Source organism: Vicia villosa, linkage group LG6 (genome assembly GCF_029867415.1).
Source record: "Vicia villosa cultivar HV-30 ecotype Madison, WI linkage group LG6, Vvil1.0, whole genome shotgun sequence".
Lineage (NCBI taxonomy): Eukaryota > Viridiplantae > Streptophyta > Magnoliopsida > Fabales > Fabaceae > Vicia > Vicia villosa.
The window spans coordinates 135,297,953-135,320,375 of record NC_081185.1 but is presented as its reverse complement, the minus strand read 5'-3'; the positions used below and the strand labels follow the sequence as shown (position 1 = coordinate 135,320,375).

The 22,423-nt window shown below is 31.6% G+C and overlaps 1 protein-coding gene across 1 annotated transcript; it reads right to left on the bottom strand.

The window, feature by feature from the left end:
- Positions 1-2,722: 2,722 nt before the first annotated feature.
- On the bottom strand, positions 2,723-6,289 carry LOC131610123 (phospholipase A1-Igamma1, chloroplastic-like; the record flags this gene model as incomplete). Its single annotated transcript, XM_058881997.1, has 2 exons — positions 2,723-3,073; positions 5,001-6,289. Coding segments are annotated over 2 exons (1,542 nt in total), but the record flags the coding sequence as incomplete, so codon positions are not given.
- Between the last annotated feature and the right edge of the window lie 16,134 nt (positions 6,290-22,423).

Sequence of the window (22,423 nt, the reverse complement as noted above, 5' to 3'; positions counted from 1 at the left end):
CGCGAGAGCAGCATTCTTCCGGGTGTGGTTGTATAACTTTTGGGGACCCCTATCCTGAATATTTCTCAAAAAAACACTATTATTAATAAGCAGAGTTAGAAACAACTAATCAGAAATTGAAGAAAAAAGTAATAAGTAATAACCAAAGAAAATTTACCTCCCCGTTCCAAATATGTCTGGCTGAATGATGTGCATACCCTATCAACAAGGATGCATTTATAGGACCCTTCAGGTAACGGACAGGCTTCGAAACCTCATCATCCTCGTGCACCTCGGGAAGTGGCACCGAAGATCCTGCATCGGGCGTCACTTGCACAGGCACAGGAGTGGAAGAATTGCCCCGACGACCTTTGCGGGCGGAGGGCGTCTGTGATGAACTGTCACCATCATCTCGAGGCCTTCGTGATAAAGTAATAGTCATGGAAGGTCCATAAACTGGAACAGATGTAGAAGGCCCCTTTGGTGGAATAAGTGTAGCAGGTACATCTGCAGGAACGACAGTTACATTCGTAACTTGTGATACTACCTGCATTTGCGCACGTCACACGGAGGTATGTTGTGCAGTCCTCCTATATATAATGCAGTCTGGACGATCGGCCATAATATTTGCATTGTATGATAAATGAAATTGAATGAGATACAATTTAGTTATAACTAGAAAAGAAAAAAAACAAATAAATTTCCGTAGATGCACATACGGAAACCTTTCGTAAATGTATCTATGGAACAACCTAACATTTCAAAAATCTAAGTTTGTTCTGTAGGTGCATTTACGGAACGACCTAACGTTTCATATGTTTCATAAATGCATCTACAAAAGATTCTGAAACTCTAAGGACGCAGCAATGGCATTTGTCACTATTCTAGGGGCTTAAAAACTCCATTTTGGTGGCTTGATCTTCCGTTTTACACATCCAAAAATACCTACATTGTCTCTAAACAATGCTTCTAAAACTATTCAATCATTTATACACCTAAAAATTGAATTCTAACTTTTATACATGAAAATTCGAAAATAACTTGAAAACTTATCGATTATTGAGTTTTGAAGATGTTGGAATGTGTTGATTGTTGATGTTGATGTTCAAAGCCAAACTCGATAGAAAACACCAGATTTTGGTGGAACTTTGAGTTTTGATGTTGAGAGAGATTGAGAGTTTGAAAATATGAAAAGTAAAGAATGAGGAAGGAGAAGAGTCTGGCGCAAATATAACATAAAGTGTTTCCGTAGATGCATCTCAAGAAGTCTTCCCTAAGTGCATCTAAAGAACAAAACAACGTTAAACAAAAAAAATACTTCTAAAGATACATCTACGAAAGCAGAAATATTTTAGACAACTCAGATAATGCATAAGAGACACATGAGATGAGTTAAAATATTCTCTTAAGATATTGCTCAAACACATAGGATATTGTACATTAGAAACAGAGTCTCATATCATATTGATAAACTATTAAATTATTTTTGGTTTCATTTGTTTTATTTAGTTTAACTTTTCTCCTCTTTTGCAATTTTAAATGAATTTTATTTGTTGCTGTTAAGTTAACATTATTACAGTTATGATGCTACATTTTTTGTTTAATAGGCATGTGTATGACTTATTTTTTTCTTAGAGAAATATTTAAATCAAAATGAAATGAAAATATCAGTTTGGATGCTAGTACATTTTGGATGCTAGTACATTAAGATTTTGTTTGGCAAATTTTATATTTTGAGCTTATAACTTATAAATAAATTTGTATGATAATAAAAAATCTGTGTGGTAAGAGTCTTTTTATCACAAATTTATAGTTTATTTTACTAACTTATAATTTATTTTTTGGACGTTATTTTAAATAGCGTTTTATCTTATATCTTATCATTTTTTCTTCCAGTATTATTCTTATAAATTTTAATTATTTTAAATATATATATTTAATTATTAATAAAAAATATCTTTTTGTGTCATTTTACATTTATCAGCTAGAATAAAACCACTAATTTTATGAGACACTTTAATTAACTTATTAGTTATCAATCATCAGCTATAAACTATAAACTATATCAACCATCAGCCATAAGTTATAAACTATCAACTAACTTATCAACCGTTACTAATTTTACCAAATAGATCCTAAATAATAAAGAATTAAAATCTGATAAAAAATTATTAGAGTCTGTTTGGTAAGACCAAAAAAAGAGCTTTTAGCTTTTAGCTTTTCAGCTCGTATTAATAAAAAAGCTCTGTTTGGTAACTCTATTTTAGCTTTTAACTTGTAGCTTTTTTTACTAGCTTTTAGCTTTTTTTTCAAAAGCTAATTGAAGTAGCTTTTGAGCTTGTAGCTTTTAGCTTGTGAGTTTTTCTTCCATTAATACCCTTATTATTTTAACTAAAATATATTATTACCCTCATTAATTAAAATGTCATTAATGTCATTTTGTATCTATCAGCTAATGAAACAGCTAATTTACCAAACACTCACATTAGCTTATCAGCTATCAGCTACCAGCTATCAGCTACCAGCTACCAGCTAAAAGCTATCAGCTACAAGCTAAAAGCTACTAGCTATCAGCTATCAGCTAGTTTTACCAAACAGAGCCTTAATAGATGACAAATTAATATTTATATACGCGTTTAATTAAATAGTAATAATATATCAGTGACAAAAAAAATCAGAGTAGACCAAAAAAAATCAAGTCGCCAACCTTCGTTAAGTTTGGTACGCAGGCATTACTTATGACTTGTTTTATCTAATAAATTTTATTGGCTTTTAAAAAAAATTGTGCATACAAAATTACAGTATGGTATTACTTTATATGTCATGGATCCACTGAATGAACTAGATTTTATTAGGTAAAGTGATGCCTAATTGCGTGAGATAAGAGTCAATATTTTCATGATGTGTGTCAACAACTTGTGGTCGTTGCGCCAGAATCCACTTTCCATTTTCAGCCTTCACCATATTCCTGTTCAATTCTTGCCTCCACTTTGGTGGCACAGAGAACTCATCTTTCACAAAATCACATCCCTTGTTCACCAATGCGATGTCTCTATAAGTTGTTGCTTCATACTCACGGTTTTTCCCATGGTACCTGTTCATCATCATCATCATCAAAATAAGTGTCTTTTTAGCCCTAAAAAGTTGTCCCAAAATAATAGTCTATTTACTTTCCCAATGCAATATTAACTAACTTTTATCAACTTTACCCCTTATCTACACTCTTTTCAAGATATGATAATATATAACACCCAATAGTAATTAAGGGTAATTTTGTAAAAATGTTATCTTTATTGACTCAATCATTACTTTTCTTAATCTGTGTGTAACAACCTTAAACGACATTTATTTTGGGACGGAGTGAGTATTTCATTAAGTAGACAATATTTTTACATAAAAATATCCTTTTCATAGATTCCTTAGCGTGATTATATTTTTCTTATACAAGCTATGATACAAAATAGCATTAAGAGGACAGTGAGTGTGAAGTGGATAGGTCGGATTAGATATCTCTTTCTGGTCCTTAATTTGTTGCGTGTTTATTGTGTAATACAGAAGTTATTTTTAATTCTACGTTTTCTTGTGAATGGGGATGGATTATATAGCTACTGGTCCCTTCAATCATTCAACAAGAAAACAAATAATTCACCAAAAAGTACTGGTCCCTATAGGGATGTCAAGTTAAGTGTTAGTGCTATAATTTTTAGTCTCATTTTATTTAAAATGTAATATATAATTTTCTTTTAAAATACACTCAAATAAAGGACAACTTTTCTACTCATCATAAAAAGTTGGGTAATGTACCTTTAACCAATCACAATGTTCCATTTAATTTTATTATATTTAATTAATTATAAAATAGTACAATTTTTTGTTGTTTCTAAAAAAATTTACATTGAATGTAACTTTACCCAACTTTTTGAATTGGGTAAATACAGGGCCGGCCCTGGGCCAGAGCAACCAGGCCCACAGCCCAGGGACTCAAAACAAAATGGGGCCTCAAAAATTGGGTGATGGACTTTAGTAATATAATAAAATATTTTATATATATATTTTGTTGAAAAGTTAAACTAAAATTGCATCACTGAAACATCATGCTATCATTCTATGTTTATATATGGAACGAAGTATATATAGTATTTCTGAAACTTAATGGTGTAACTAACTATCAACCAGCAATATTATTGCTTTTCATCCATTTCTTAACACCAATTCTAAAATTAATTACTCTATTCTTTAATAATATTTTAATTTTATTTTCTTTTATAAACATAAATTTTAAATATATTAATATTTTACTATTTAATATTTTAAAAATTATTATGTAATTAAAATTTAAGGTTAATTGTTTAATTTTTTTTAGAGGTCCATTTATTATTAGCCCAGGGCCTCTAAAAGGTCGGGACCGGCCCTGAGTAAATAAGAATTCACCTTATTTTTAACTATAGACACAAACGGTTGCAGTTACCGTGCATAGATAAAAATCTATGCACCGTACATAGATTATTATGGATCCTTTCATCATTGGATCATTGGATCTTTATGCATATTAGCCAAAGCCGACACAAACTATCACAAAAGGATTTTGATTGAAGCTCTAATATTATCTTCAAATTTGTTTTGATACTAACTTAAATTTAGTAACAAATATCTCCATTTATAAATATGTTTTAAATCTTATACAGTATAGTATTTTTCATCAAAAATATATTATAAGTTAACAATTTAAGAAACTATACAATTAATTTGTTTGAATAAACATTAACAGTAAAATTATAATTAATTCAATAAGAAGATCAACGGTAATTTGTAATATTATTTGAAGTAAATATATAGTCAACTATTTATCACAATTATGTAATTAATGATGCAGTAAAAATTGGATGTAAAAATATTTCTTGAGAAAATACCATTCATACCAATTAAAGAAAGTAATTTGTTTCACCAAAACATACCCAAAAAAAGAAATTAAAAGTGTTGACCATATGTAAAATGCACGGTAGCGACAGAACAATACTAACCCATCAAGTATGTGCAAGTGAGCCTCCAAGTTATGAGCACAAGCAGCGTTTGCTTCAGGTATCAAAAATGGCGAAATCTTATGGTCCAACTCCAAATCAACTCCCACATGTGTATAACACCATGGAATATCAATATCCTCCGCTATCTTCAACAACCACGCCGGCGATTTCTCATTCACCAAAAACCCCGGCGACTTCGGCACTAAATCATGCTTATTATGAACCCTCAAAACCTTAACTCCCAAAGTCGATTCCAACCTCCATTTAAACTTTATATTCCCAACCCTAGGCCCTGAAAAAGAAAAAACCGAAACATGAATCTTTGTTCCATCTTCCCTAACATTCAACCCTGTTTCCGCTATATCATAAGCACTTAACGTCGCCATAGCACTTCCTAAGCTATGTCCTGTTACGGTAATACTGACCTCCTCGTCAGAGTATTTCTCTAACAACCTTCTCATCTCGCCTAGAACCTGTTCTCTAGCTGAGTATTTACAATAACCGTCTTTCCTTTGTCGATCTGTGTACATGTCGAGAAATCCTGCTTCTACTCTAACATCATTGTCGGGACAAGGAATGTCTTTGTAAACAGGTTTAAGGTAGTTTTGAAGATTTGCCACCCATTCCACATTCGTAACGGTTCCTCGCCAAGCGATCACGATGTCTCTACGACCGATCCGTTTTGTTTCTTCGTCGTTTGCGACCGCGATGTAACCCATCCAGTTTGCATGTTCGGACCAGTATTTATCTGGCCAGCGAGATTTCTTGAAGAAATCTGGGACGTTGACGTTCGCCGTGGCGTAGAGGTAGCGTGTTACGTTGTATTTTATGTGAGGAAGGTCTAAGGATGGGAAAAACTCTTCGTGATGGTGTTTGCAACTGCCGCAATATTTTGAATATGGATCGAAATCGAAACCGTCGTAGCATGCTTGGGATAATTCTCCGTAACGGATTAGTTCGGATCGGATTATCGGGTCCATTGGGTCGAGAAGTCCTTCCCAATCATCTTCGCCGTGGATTTTTCGCCATGCTTTTTCGATTGGGAGTTTGGTTAGTTTTGAGGTTAGTTTTGTGTTTTTGGATTTGATAAGGTTTGGGATTGTGTTGACTTGTTGGGTTGCGGTGCATCTTGTGGTGAGTTTTTTTGGTGTTAGGGTTTTTGTAGGTTTGGTGGTTGGGATTTGAGGTGGTTGGAATTGGATCCGAAGAAGGAAGTGGATTCGGTTTTGGGAAAGGCTATGAGTATGTTTGAGATTGATGTAGCCATGTTGGGTTGGAGAAGAATATAGGTTTAGGAGTTAGAGTCTCACTGAATTGATTTAAGTGACTATTAAAGGGTAAACAACATGTTTTTTATAGAAAACTCAATCTGTTGGAGACTACAACCATATACATTAATCTCTTGAATGTGAAAATGATAATAATTAACAAAACGTTTTTATTGACTTTTATTTTTCATGAACATAAGATAACAATAAGTGATAAAAAAAACCCACAGTCAAGTAGTTAAGTAGTTAAAAACTGAAATATCAATTTTTTTAGAGGTGAATAATTAAAATATTGTCGGTGCAAAACTTCCTCGCATCTAAAATCTAATACTAGTTTAATTAAAGTTTTATGTCTTATGTAATATAAGTATCTGTAACAAAAACTAAATATTTGATTAAATATTTTTTTTGTTTTTAATAGTCAATTAACTTATAAAAGAGAGTATACAGGATATTTCGCCCAAAATAATAAAACTAAAAGCTTCTACGTTCTAAAAGAAAAGAAATGAGAAGTAGAATATTTTAATTTGGAAAACTAATACAATCCCTAAAGATTTTTGCTAATAGAACTGTTTTTTCTTTTGGACTTAGGCCCTCGTTCCAAACAAAAAAAAAAACTGTTTTTAGCATTAAATGATTCATTGGACTCATGATGAAGAGTGGTTGGATTAAGTTTATGAGTTCTGAACACGCTAACTCAAACCAATCAATTCTCAGCCGTACAATCAACAACGATAAAAGATAGTACTACATGTGAGAAAAAAAAAATGTTAAATTGGAAGCGGAATTGATATCCGCCGACGTGTTTAGCTTCAAGACAAAGCCGTGGAAGCAGTGTCGTTGTCTTTACAGAAATGATATAAACGTGAGACATTTAAAAATTTTCTCTTTTTTTTATTATAAAAAGACAATTTTATTGACAATCAAAGGAGGAAAATAACCTTTTTATATATGATTTGCAGGTTACATTGCTACGGTTATGTTATCTTCTCCCTACAATTTTAAATATTTTAATGTCATCATTTATATTTTTAATATTTCATTACTTTCTCACTTTTTTCTTCCACAAAAATATTTATTATTGATAAATATATTTTTATAAACGAAAAATAGTATTTATGATCTAAATATTTTTTAGTCAAATATGATATACAGAAAAAATTTATTTAAAAAATCTATTATTGATCAAAATATTTTTATATACGAAAATTTAATATTGATCCAAATATTTTTGTAAATGATACCTAAATAAAAATAATATTTGTATAGGGAAAAAGAATCTATTATTTACGGAAAAGGTATATATAATCCAAAAAAAAATTATTCAAAAATGGTATACGGAAAAAATTTTACTAAATTTACTACTGATCCAAATATTTTTGTAAATAATACCTAAACAAAAATGAAGTCGGTATACGAGAAAAAATTTAAATTAATCTAAATATTTTTATATACAAAAAATGTTATTTATGATCCAAATATTTTTTATTCAAATATGACATAGGCCAAAAAATCTATTATTGATTTAAATATTTTTATGTAAGAAAATTTAATATTGATCCAAATATTTTTGTAAATGATACCTAAATATTTAGAGAAAAAAATATATTATTTATGAAAAATAGTATTTATGATCCAAATATTTTTATTCAAAATTGGTATACGGGAAACACTACAAGAATAAATCAAATTTGTCAGGGGCTAAACCCCTCACTAGAGGCAAAAATCCCTCACAAATACAAAAATTTGCGAGAGGACAGCTCCCCTAGAAAAACAAGGGGTCGCAAATTAATTACCGAGGAGCGTTACACTTTGCTAAATTGCCAGGGGCATATACCCTCGCTAAATGTAATACCAAGTTTCTTCTCTGCAACACGCAAACGTAGGCACCAGCTAGCAGTCAGCAAGGAGGCAGACTGCGTCAGATATTTTGCTTGGGGAAAAGCCCCTCGCAAAATGCAGTACTTTTCACCTTGCTTGGGGATAAGCCCCTGGCAAAATGTTTTACATTTGAAAAAAAATATAATTTACAAAATCAGACCTAATAATTAAAATAAAAATATAATTATAATATAATTTAAATTAAAATATGTATATAATAATTTAAATTAAAACAAAATTAATATAATACATATAAATAATTAATATTTAAGCAAATATAATAAAAATAAAACTCCATACAAAATTACAATAATATATAAAAATAAGTTCAAAATATTTACTAACACACATAAAAATATACCAAACATAATCTTATTTTTAATACTAAACATAAATTATATTATTTATATTAATACTACATTTAAACTATTAATTTCGAAAATCAGTAAATATATTATTTTTCACATCAATAAATATGTTATTTTTTAAAATAAATAAACTGTAATTAAAATATTTATTTCGAAAAAAAATTAAATAAAAAAATTTAAAAACAGTTTACAAATACAATGAATCTATATATAACAAACACAATAAATTTATATATAAATACATACACACTATATATATACACTTCCATCATAAACACATACATAAAAATTCATAAATTTTATATGTGTACCTTACTTGAAGACAACTTTGGTGTAGACTTTGAAGATTTCCTTCAAAATATCAGAGTTTTTTTCCAAGATTTTGTCTTTTATGATTCAATTGTTGTATCAAAAATAAAAAAGAAAACAAAAATTAGAATATACATTAAATCAGAAAGAATGTAAAATATTGTTGAGAGGAAGAAGAGGAGAATTTTTACCTGCAAAATTATAATGTTGTTGAGAAGTTGAGAGCATTGGGATTTTTTTGTTAGAAATAGAGGAGAGAAACATAAATTTTGAGAGATGGGTTTAAAATGAATGTATTTATTAAAGGAAAATAAGTATTGGTGGAACGGTCGAATAATAATGGGGAAAGAATCAGCGAGGGGCAGCCCCTCGGTATTTAAATGGTCAAAACAGGTGTTGGGGACCCCTCGCTAATTGTCACCTTGAAAATAGGGACTGCACGCGGAGTCTGCCTGCACCAGTTGATAAGACAATGTTGTCTTTTTTCCGAGGGGCTGCCCCTCACTAAAATCAGTGCCAACTTTTTCGTGGGGTTGCCCCTCGTTGAGTGTAGTATTAGCTGTCAAATAAACTCATTTTTGGCGCCACTTTTCTTTTCTTGGGGTAGCCCCTCGCAATGCATATTTTCAAAAATCAAAATTTCCCTCTTCTTCTGTTTGCGAGGGGTGTCCCCAAGGTATGTGCAATTTGTTTTTTTTTTTTAATTGTGTGTTGCGAGGGGCTTAACCCCAAGCAACCTCATTTATTTGTGGGAAGTTTTACCCCTGGCTATTCAGAGGATTAGTGAAAAAATCTACTATGGATCTAAATATTTTTATATACGAAATTTACTGTTGATCCAAATAATTTTGTAAATGATACCTACACAAAAATGAAGTCTGTGTACGGGAAAAAACCTATTATTGATCTAAATATTTTTATATAAGAGAAATGGTATTTATGATCAAATATTTTTTATCCAAAACTAGTATATGGAAAAAAATCTATTATTGATCAAAATATTTTTATATACGAAAATTTAATATTGATCCAAATATTTTTGTAAATGATACCTAAATAAAAATAATATTTGTATACGGAAAAAATTATTATTTACAAAAAATGATATTTATGATCCAAATATTTTTTATTCAAAAATGATATACGGGAAAAAATCTATTATTGATCTAAATATTTTTATATATGAAAATTTACTATTGATCCAAATTTTTTTGTAAATGATACCTAAACAAAAATGAAGTCTATATACGGGAAAAAATATGTTATTGATCTAAATATTTTTATATACAAAAATGTTATTTATGTTCCAAATAATTTTTATTCAAAAATGGCATAGGGAAAAAAATTATTATTGATTTAAAAAAATTTATATTCGAAAATTTAATATTGATCAAAATATTTTTGTAAATGTTACCTAAACAAAAATAATATTTATATACGGGAAAAAATCTATTATTTACCAAAATTGGTATTTATGATCCAAATACTTTTATTCAAAAATGGTATACGGGAAAACAAATTAATGTTGATCTAAATATTTTTATATACAAAATTTACTATTGATCCAAATATTTTTGTAAATGATACCAAACAAAAATGAAGTTGGTATACGAGGAAAAAATCTATTATTCATCTAAATATTTTTATATACGAGAAATGGTATTTAAGATCAAATATTTTTGATCCAAAAATGGTATACGAGAAAAAATCTATTATTGATCTAAATATTTTTATATATACGAGAAATGATATTTATGATCAAAATATTTATTGATCTAAATATTTTTATATACCCGAAATTTACTATTGATCCAAATATTTTTGTAAATGATACCTAAACAAAAATGAAGTATGTATAAAAAAATTAATTATTGATCTAAATATTTTTATATACAAGAAAAGGTATTTATGATCAAATATTTTTGATCCAAAAATGGTATACGGGAAAAAATCTCTTATTGATCTAAATATTTTTATTTACAAAATAATCAATTATTTATCTATATTTTTTTTTCTTTTTTAACTTTTTATTTTAAATAAATGATGTATCCAAATTTGCGTAACAGAACAAAATTCACGAGTTTGTTACTAGTTTTATTGACAATCAAAGGAGGAAAATAACCTTTTTATATATGATTTGCAGGTTACATTGCTACGGTTATGTTATCTTGTCCCTACAATTTTAAATATTTTAATGTTATCATTTATATTTTTAATATATTAAATAATTTATCATTTAGTTTTACCATTTTAATTTATTTTTTTAAAATTGAAGAATCTGCACCTTAGATTTATGTATCGGATAATTTTACTTTAAAAATTATAGTATGTGCAATTTTTCCCGACATTTTGCTTATAAATTTTCTAATTATTTTTATATTTGTTCATCAAATAACTTACTTCTCAGATAACTTGATTTTAAATTTTTTCGATTATTTTTTTTGTTTATTCATTAGATAATTTACTTATAAGTAATTTTGGATAGCTTTCTTATAAGTAATTTTATATGCTTTTTTTTTTCCAGATATACAGAGATCCCTTATAGATATGCGATAAAAATTATATATGGGTAGATCCCACTCATCATACTCGACTACACAGAAATTTGATACACAAGAAAAAGTGACATGGTGGATTAATGAGGTTGAAACCAGAGATAAAATGACTTTTATCATTAATTGTTCAGATACGGAAACACGAAAGAGAGAGAAAAGCAATAAATTAATCTTTGATTGTGATAAAGATGAAAATTATAAGAAAGTTGTTTTGTTCATGGACCATAATTGGATGAAGTTGATGAAATATTGATCTTGAACTGATAGCACTAATCTCTGACAAAGTGCCGTGAAGCGGACCTGTAAGGTTAACACTTCAGTGCCAAAGTCAGTTCAAAATTCAAGATGAGTGTAGTGAAAAGTGGAGATCAGATAAAGTAACTTTTTTATTATGAACAGACCATTATACTTTGGGTCAAGTGTATTGGATTTGAGATGAATTGTGTCTAAGTTATTTGACCTTTTCCCCCAAGGCTTTGTCGAGCATTAAGGAAGTCATGGAAGCCTTTAGTGATTTCGGTCGGTTTCCGTCGATGCTATTTGTTTCGTTTAGGAACAGAGATGGACGATCTAGATCCATCCAAAGTGATCATAGAGGTGGATTTAAAAATCACCTCTTTGAGCAGAACTTTTTAACTTCTAGAACTCCACAACATAATGGTGTTGTGGAGCATAAAAATCATGTTTCAGAGGAGTTGACAAGAACAATGCTCAATGATAGTTCTCTACCAAAATACTTTTGGGTCGATGATATTGGCACGATGTGTTATGTCTTGAATAGAATACTTATTCGTCCCATGTTAGACAAAACACCTTATGAACTCTTAAAGGGTAGAAAATCAAATTTATCACATCTTTCTGTGTTCGGATGCAAGTGTTTTTTTTCTAAACAACGGAAAGGATAACCTTGAAAATTTTAGCGTGAAAGTCGATGAAGGTATCTTCCTTGGATACTTACAAACAAGTAAAGCTTATAGAGTGTATAATAAAATATTGCTTATTGTTGAAAAGTCGGTACATGTTACTTTTGATAAGTCTTTTCCAAGAAATGATGGGAAAGGTATTTCTTTTTATGATACAGGTGCATCTACAAAAGACATACTCAAGGACACCGAAGAAATAATTGATCAACCTAAATCAGTGAAATCTGAGGAGAATGAAGACGACAACCATGAAGAGGAAAAGAATGAAAGTCAAGATAACAAGGATGATCTTCCATTTGAATGGAGAACATCCAAGAACCATCCAATTGACAATATTCTTGGAGACATCACCAAGGGAGTAACTACTCGCTCTAAGATAAGTAATTTTAGTTATCACTTTGCAATTGTATCTCAAGTTGAACCTAAAAATGCAAAAGAGGCCTTACTTGATGATCATTGGCTCTTGATCAGGCAAGATGAATTAAACCAATTTTAAAGGAATGATATTTGGGACCTTGTCCCTCATCCAAAAGATCATCAAGTAATAGGCGCCAAATGGGTTTTTAGGAATAAAATAGACGAACATGAAGTGATTACTAGGAATAAGGCACGACTAATGGCTCAAGGATATAACCAATAAAATGGAATTGATTCTGAGGAAATGTATGCTCTGGTTACCTGCCTTGAGGATATATGCCTTTTACTAGCCTTTGCATAATCTAATAATTTTAAGTTATTTCATATGGACGTAAAGAGTGCTTTCTTAAACAGAGACATTAATGATGAAGTGTATGTTTCACAATCTCCCGGTTTTGAAAATTATGAGTATCCCCATCATGTTTACAAGTTAAAACGTGTTTTGTATGGTCTCAAACAAGTCCCTAGGACTTGGTATGAGTGACTTAGCAAGTTCTTACATGACCAAGAATACTCTAGAGAGAAGGTAGATACTACACTTTTCATTAAATGTCAGGGAAAATACATATTTCTAGTTCAAATTTATGTCGATGATATCATATTTGGTTATACTAATATGCAATTAGTATAGAAATTTTCTAAGCTAATACAATGGGAATTTGAGATGAGTCTAATAAGGGAGTTGCAATAATTTCTCGGACTTCAAATCAAGTAACTAAATGAAGGAACATTTATGTGTCAAAGAAAGTATTGCTCCGAATTGCTAAAAATGATCAAGCAACTAAATGACACCCCAATGCCAACAAATAGAAATCTAGATAAAGATGTATATGGTAAGGATGTTTATGTCAAGAAATATAGAGGTATGATTGACTCTCTTTTATATCTTATTGTATCTAGGCCTGACATAATGTTTAGTGTTTGTATGTACGCTCAATATCAATTGGCTCCTATGAATCACATCTAAAAGTTGTCAAGCGCGTCCTTAGATACCTTCATGGTACACCTAAGTATGGGCTTTGGTATTCTAAATGAAGCGATTGTAATTTGGTTGGTTACACCAATTCCAACTTTTTCGGTTGCAAGTCGGATAGAAAAAGTACTAGTTGAACTTGCTACATGTTTTCAAACTCCTCAGTTTGTTGGCATAGCAAGAAAGATGCCTATGTTGCTTTGTTAATGGCCAAATTAAAGCGGTATATGTTGCAGCCGGTAGTTGTTCTGCTCAAATTTTATGGCTAAAACAACAATTACTCGATTTCAATCTTAAATTTGAACGTATTTCCATCATGTGCGATGACACTAAGGCTTTCAACCAAACCAAAAATCTGGTGTTACATTCTCGCACAAAACATATTGAGATTTGTCACCATTTCCTATACGACCATGTTGAAAAAGGGGATGTTGTATTTGGGCATGTTGATAGTAAAAATCAACTTGCTAATATCTTTACAAAACCTCTTGCAATCGAAACATTTTTCAACATTAGAAGGGAAATAGGGATACTTGATATCTCAAGTATTTCCTAAATATACTTGATATATGCACTCTATATACTACTTGCCGAACACTTTTTTCTGAGTGTCTTACACTATGCGGGTGCATCCTTCGTTCCATTCATCCTTGATGTAATATCATTCCATTTTTTCTCCTTGAAAGTAATACTTTTACCATTACAATGTTTTTTTGGTTCCAAATACTTGATGTATGATACAATATCATGAATGTTCACTTCCATTTTGGTTGATTAAACTATGAGTGCTCTTCAGTCCATATGCTTATAGTAACTTCATGTTTTAATTGTTGTACTTCATTATACGTTAATTTTACATAATGTTTGTACATTTGAAATATATGATCTTGTGTCTTAGCACGATATGTATTATTGTTCCTTGCATATAGGTATGCTTTCTACCTACGTTTACATGAATTAAGTTGATTATATGTGTGTCTGTGTAATTCTTGATGAATCTATGTCACATTTTATGCTAGCATCTTGGGTTTTTGTTTTTGGTTTTAGTGGTGATATATTGTTTCACTAAACTAGGCACATACGTGGGCAGCATCGGGAGCACCAGTGTGAAGAGTTGCATAAACATGACGTGTTTAAAGCGACTCAAGAGTTTACCATTACATTTCATTAATCATCTTCATGTCTTTGTGCTTCTAATTGTGATGATTGGTAGTTTTGTCTACTTATGTTTAAATTTTACATCACTCCATGTATATGGGTATATGTGAGTGCATGTTCTTTCTATTGCGAAACGCCCCTGTATGGTTTATTAGTATGTATGCATATATGATACTTCTCATGGTTTGCTTTGTCTATTTTTGATGTTATCAAAGGGGAAAAGCATACGCGGTACAAATTTGGGATGCATATATCCAGGGGGAGCCTTCATGAAGACATAAAAAGCATATCGTCACAAGTTTTGCCATCATCGAAAAGGGGGGTATGTGAGTGCACTTGCCCACTAGATGTTTTGCATGATGTCAAAACTTAGAAAACTATTAGCATTTATGTATATTGAACAGTATTTCTGAGTCATCATGTGTGCCTATGCATTAAGGATCTTAAAATGCATCCAAAACATGTTTGAAAAGATATCATGTATTAAAAATGGTTTACATAGCATCAAAAATCAATTTATGGCTTGAAAAATCTATTTTCACTCAAAAAGCAAGTGAACATGTCGACACATACAGGGTACAGATCGACACATGTACTGTTGTATTAAAGCACGTAGCTTCTGTAATTATGTATCGACACATGCAGCATTTTAAGTCGACACATACAGAAGAAATTACTTCTATGTATCGACACATACGATTTTCAGGTCGACACATGTGCTACAGTTTAAAAGCCTGTAGCTTATGTAATTTTGTGTCAACACATAACCCGTTACATGTCGACTCATGGTATTACATAGGTAGACACATGACTTACATATGTTGACACATGCTATTGATTTTTAAAAAAAAATTGCATTCTTTTTCATATTTTTGGGTTTCTATTTTTCCTTTAACTTACACCACTATAAATACATCATACATGCATCTTTCCAAATTGATGAAACTATAAACACTTAATTGATTACTCTTCATCTTTAACCTTGCACCTATGATACACACAAACAAAGTACCCATAATCATTCGTTGTTTATGTTCCATATAGACTTGGTTGATAAAGTTCAATTTAGGTTAGTTGTAATCTAAGGTTGAGTTGAGAATCATAGGGGGTTTCATCGGAAAAATTGTGAGGGTTTTTACTCCAAGATCAAAGTGTGGATTTGGAGGCTTTCGACAAGATTTACACAATTGGATTCGATCGAGTGAAGAGCTTTGAAGAACATGTGGTTCTTGCAAAGGAGTAGCATGAGTCGATGACTCAATTTATAATCTTGGGTGACAACAATGTGCAATTTAGATTCGACCGAGTGAAGAATAGTGCGAGACGATGGATCGACTGATGTTTGTTGGTTGACTTGATCAAACTCAGATCAAGGGAAGAATAGTGCAAGAATCAACATCAAACTCGGATTTTGTGTGGTTGGATTGCTTCACTCTCTTGTAAAAAATATTTTTGCACAGTAGTAATTGGTATCTCAATGTTGAATTATAATTGGGGGCAAACGTAGTTATAGCAAGGAGGGTCGGTGAACTGCCTAAATAACTATGTGTGTCCTCTTTATCTATCTCTTTATTTCTTGCATTTAAATTTCAATTATCAAATTATTAAGCACATTGATTGATCGATTGATTCATAATAAATTTCTGGAAATTGTTTTGAACATTGTTGAGTTGTTAGTCTTACAATAACTTAGATTGTAAGAGAATTTTGATATCAACAAACTTGAAAGAAATTTCTGAAAAATCAATCGCACATCAAGTGTTTGATAATTTGACACTTTAACGTTTTGTGCTTAAATTAATTGGAAATTGATTGGCTTATGCTTACTTTAACTGTTAATTTGAGAATTCAATTGTTAACGTCAATTGTATCATTGTTATACCATGAAGGATTGTGTGTATCTGAGTTCCAATAAATTGTTCGGTTTGGAAGACTTTCAATCTAAACACAAAACTTTTGCTCGCCAAAGTTTAAACTCTTCCAAAATCTTTAAAAATTAATTTTTAAATTAGTGTATCTATTCAACCCCCTTCTAGATAAGTCCATGTCATCTAACAATGGGTAACTCGTCATGCACCTAAAAAAAGAGCATAATGAGCTCTGATCGTGGAATTGAGTCTCTATTCCAATTTTGACTATTGTGTGATGATTTGAGGCGCTGATAAATTTTATGTAGATTTGATTTTGATGATCAAACATAATATAATTAAACTTACGAATTAATTGATACTTTTGGAATTGATTTGAAGTCGTTGATAAAAGTGATGTTGATGATGTTGTTTTGATGAGGTTGTTATGTTGAGGTCAGTGTTTTAAAACTCGACCAGCCGGTCGGACCAGTTGAATCAGGAACCGGCCAAGTAATCAGTCTAATTTAATTGTTGGATTGACTATGTCATCGAACTGCTGCGAACCGAAAAAACTGCTAAAACCGGAAAAACCAACGGTTTAATTCTTTTTTATTATTTTTTATTTTCCAAAAATCAAAATGACGTTGTTTAATTATTTTAATAAGAAAAAAAACCTACTAGTCAATATTGAGTGACTTTTCTCTTCTTCCATTGCACATGTTTTTCAATTTTCATCTCTAAGAAATTTAAAGCGGCCGCACTTTTTTGGAAGCATCGAACCATCACAAGTTTTTCACTAAGGTGTCCACTGTACTGTTTGCTACACTCTTTGTCTACATAAGCTTAATATTAATCCATAAAAACGAGTTTTTAAAAGGAGTTTATCTTCACGTTACAAAGCAATAAAATGGAAATGTTAAGCAAGGATGGTTATCATAGTCAAATTGCTAGAAGACAATAAGATCATTAAATTTATTGTAGGCAGCATATGCAAAGGCATCCCTACGCTTGAAGGACTTGACTATTATAATCGAGAAGGCAACCAAGAGGGGGAACCCTAAAGGTGAGTGTGTGAGTGTAATACGGTGAACTGACTTTATTCGAAATGTCGCAGTTAAGCATGAGTCGCCACCGACTTTTATTTTATCCAAATATTAGAAAGGCTAAAAGAACAGGAAAAACCTTTTAAATAGAAACTGAGTTCGGGGGGTAATTATGCAAAGGGAAGGTGTAAGGCACCCTTTACATCCATGGTTTTCCATGGGCTCTTAATTGCTTTGCTCTTTTTCGTTCAAAAATGTAGAAGAAGTGAATATGGACTTTAGCTTGTAAATGAGCGTAGCCATTTTGAAGGTTTATGAGAAAGAATATGAAAAAGTTTTTAGCCAGAGCAAGGCAATTAAGGGCAATTACCTTAATAATGCAGAAAATCAGTTCTTTTAGCCTTTCAGGGTGAAAGGGTCTATCCATGCCATAAGAGGGCAGGAAGCCTTTCATTTGGATATTAACGGGTCATCGAGTTATCGTTCGCCATAAGACTATCCCATGCCATAGAGAGGCAGGTAGTCTAAGGGAAGGATCAGAATAGCCTTTCGTTAGGCAACCAGAGGACACCTCAGCCTTTTGTAGGCAACTTCCGAGGGACGAGATCATATTAGTGTATCGAAGGCAGCATCATTAGGGACTTATGATCTTTGCATTAATCGAGGCAACATGGCTGAGGTATCCTCGTATTCGAGGGACATGGCTATTCTGCAAAAAAACACAAGGCAACAGGCAACAGACAACAAGAGAGGTTACCAAAAAAGTGTGCGTGGGTGCAACAATCATGTGATTCAATTCGAAATATATTATCTTGTAATTAAATGGCTCTAATTCAATTCAAGGTTGCACTCCCTAAATTACTAACCATGGCAGAAAATATAAAACAGTCTTAAGTGCCTTTAAGGCCAAACAATACAAACCAGAAACATATACATAAGAATATGGGGAAGGGAAAAAGAAACCAGCGGGTTTGACATAAGTAATAATTAAGTAGAAAAATAAAAGAGATTAGAGTTTTAGGGTTACCGACTATCGAGCTTTGGCGGTTGGCAAACCCTGCAAATTAGGAAAAAAGAAATAAACAGAGAGTAGTGAGTGTATGGCTAATTCCAGGACAGTCAGGGCTAACCCTAACTTAAAAAAAAAGCAAAAATAAAATAGAATGAACATTTAAATAAATATGGAACATTTAAATAAATATGGAACATTTAAATAAATATGAAGTAAGACTTAGCTTTTGATTTGATCTGATATGGTTCGTAGTCAGAGGAAATCCTGTTGCTAACCCTGAAATTGAGCGAAGAAACAGAAAATTCTTCAGTGAGTGATCTTCACAAACCCTGATTAGGGCACAAGTTAGCCATAATTAATAGAATAAAAACAAATTAATTGTTGGTTTTCAACCCAATTAATTAAATTGGTGAAAATCGAGTTTCAATTAAATTACCTAACCCTAATGTATATTTTAATCAATTGATAAAAATTAATTAACAATTTAAGCAAATGATTTAAATAAATTAAATTGATTTTAAACACTTAAAATAAAATTATTTAATGATAATAATAATAATAATGAAAAGTAAAATAAATATATTCTTTTATTATGTATTTAAAAAATAAGTTAAAAAAACAAATTTGTTTTTTTAAAAGATTTTTAATGAATAATATAAAAAAAACAAGTTATGTAATAAAGAAAAAGAAAATAAAAATAAAAATAAAAGAGAAACTCAGCTGGATTCTGTGTTGTGTGGCTCTTAGTGTCCATGGTGGTCCTTAGTCTTCACAGGCGTCAGATCCAGGCAGGCTTCGATCTAAGGGTAGACGTCTGAATGTGCATCATAGTCTTGCATTGGAGAGAAACACCAGACCTGCGAATAAACGAAGAGAAAAAAAATTTGTAATAGCCTGGGGTTCGAACCCAGGTCATGTTAGTACCAACGCCTTCCCTCTAGCCAACTATGCCACTTGTTTGCGCTGATATTGCATCAAACCATAAACAATATATAAAAATAAAAGATTCAGAGAATTTAAATTGGAAACGCGCGCCGCCCAAGGACCTTCTTCCTCGTTTTCACTTGCCCTTTTTTGTGACTTTTGCCAACGGTTTCAGCAGCTTTTCCCTACGGTCAAAACCATAGCTACAAGACCTGCAAAATCCAAACCTCCACAAATCGCAACAAAAATTATCGTTAAGGACATGTATCAACTGTAAATCACCCCCTAAATCTAATGGTGTCCATAGTTTTAGCCAATTTCCTCTAATTCGAGAATCCCCAATTTAAAGCTTGGGTAACCTAGCCATGGCGGATCTTCAACACTGCAGCAAATCTTAAATTCAAGTATCCAGAAACATTCTAAACAATCATGTGAGTCATAAAGAGCAATCAAAACGCATTAATAATGCATGAATGTATGGAAACGAACTTGAGTTTGATAGAGGCAAACCGTGACTCACTACACGCGATTCGGTACGTCTGGGGCCTGGGGATTGATTTGAATCGCCTCACTACCTTACAAGGATGATGTTTTGATGATCTAAAGTCCTTGAATTCCCCTGTAATTACAAAACCGATTTCATGTTTCTTGAGCCAAACTTTGAAGCTTTGGCCGAGTTCTTCTGGCTGCCAATCCTTATGAATCCTCCCCCTAGGGCTTCAGAAATCTCGTGTGTATGTAGTGGAACGAATTAGGTCCACAGATTTGATGAGAAATCTTGTAAAAAATTTGATTGGAAATCATCATTCAATCTTGCCTTTTTTGATCCTTAATCATCTCCAATCATGCTAGCTCGGTTCCTTGACTCCCAAGATTGATATCTTGGGCCTCCAAGTGACTTAAAACAATGTCCCACATTTACTCTTGCATTTTTTGTATTTTATTCAATTTATTTGGCTTTTATATGAAAAAAAATTCAAATAAATATAAATAAAATTCACAAAAATATGGGCCTGGATTTATAGGCCTTTGACAATGTGAGAAATATGTTTCAAACATAAAAAAGTAGGCCCATTTGGAAAAAAATTTAAGATTGCATAATATTTGCTTCATGCGTTTTCCTCAAAAATTACTCAACTTTAGCAAGTAATAATTCTCTCAATTTTAAGCCTATGAAGATGTTCTTGTACTTTTTGGAAAGCCCAAGATGTCCTCTACAAGCCACTTTGGAACATATTTTTTTCATTTGGAGATTTTATCTTGATGATATTGCTCCTGACAAAAAACTGCTCTTTTACGATCTTCTAGAAGGACCTGTAATGTATTAACTCATATCTCTCAAATGAAGCATTTTTAGACTTGGCATGTGAGAGACAAGTTTGTAGAGAATTCAATTTCCTCTGAGCCTTTGCTTAGGAGGAGGTATCTTTAAGCATTGTGCCTTGGTATGAATTTGAATAGGAGAAATAGTATGGGCAAATTTTGGGGTATGACAGTGAGCAATAAAAGGGTGTGTTAATTTCAGTTATATTATCTTGAATTTAGTGATCTAACGGTTACTTTCATCTTACCATACAATCCTAAACCATACATCTAAATCGATAATAATAGCAGTTATAATATGCGGAAGGTAAATGTGCGAGGAAATAAATCCTAAGCTATTACAAAAAACCCTTGCAACCTATACATTGATTTCTAGTATTTAAATAAATAAGTAAATAATTAAATGACAGAATTCGAAACAGGCACGCGGCATTCATTGAAGTGTGAGGTGAGAAGAGAATCGAGAAGAAACTAAAATTTAAAAGTTAGAAATCTAACTAATTCTAAGTTAATTTAAATTGATTAAACTCTAATTAATTATTTGCTAGAAAAAACTAATTAACTAATTAAATCTATTATCTTAAAAAAACTAATTGACTAACTAATTAAATTAAGTAAAAACTATGTCAAAAATTATTTTAATTAAAAACCTAGAACTAATGTTTTTTTTATTTTTTATTAAATAACTAACCTAATTCCTAAATTAAATTAAGGTCCTAATTAAAATTGATGTTGACTAATTAAAAAATAAAACCTAAAACTAAAAACCTAAATTACTAAATTAACTGATTCTTTTTTGTTAATTAATGGTTAGTGGTAATTACTTAAGTTTAAACAAATAAAAATAATAGCAAACAAAAGAAAACAAAGTGGGGCGCCTAATCAAGTGTGGCGAACCCCTGGGGGTACACTATGGAACACGTCTCCTGGCACCTTCAGATGAGCTTTCGTGATAATCTGATGGTGGAGAGAGATGGGTGTACCGTGCACGTGTACAACCTCGTTACGCTGGATCTGAGAGCAAAGGCTTTCAAAGAAAATAAGCAAAATACATGTAAGTGCCAAGGATCGATCCCATGTCCTTAATGTCACACGCTCCCCCACCTGAACATGTGTGCTGCACTTTTTTGTTGTTATTGGATTGACCAAAATAAAATAAATACAAAACAAGGTGAGTATATGGAAAAAGTCAAAAACCAATCAGAACTGGGCCCACTGCGTTGGATGGTCGAATCAGAATAGGGGAAAGAGTTGGCCGTGTTGTCTGGCCAACCAAGTACCTCCACGCGTTAGTCAAAGAGTCCACTCTCCTATTCATCCCCCTCTTCATTTTACCTGCGGATTTGGCTGTACAATCAGCTGCGGATTTTGATGCGAAAAATCCTTCGACACATAAAACCTGTAAAAACAATATTAACA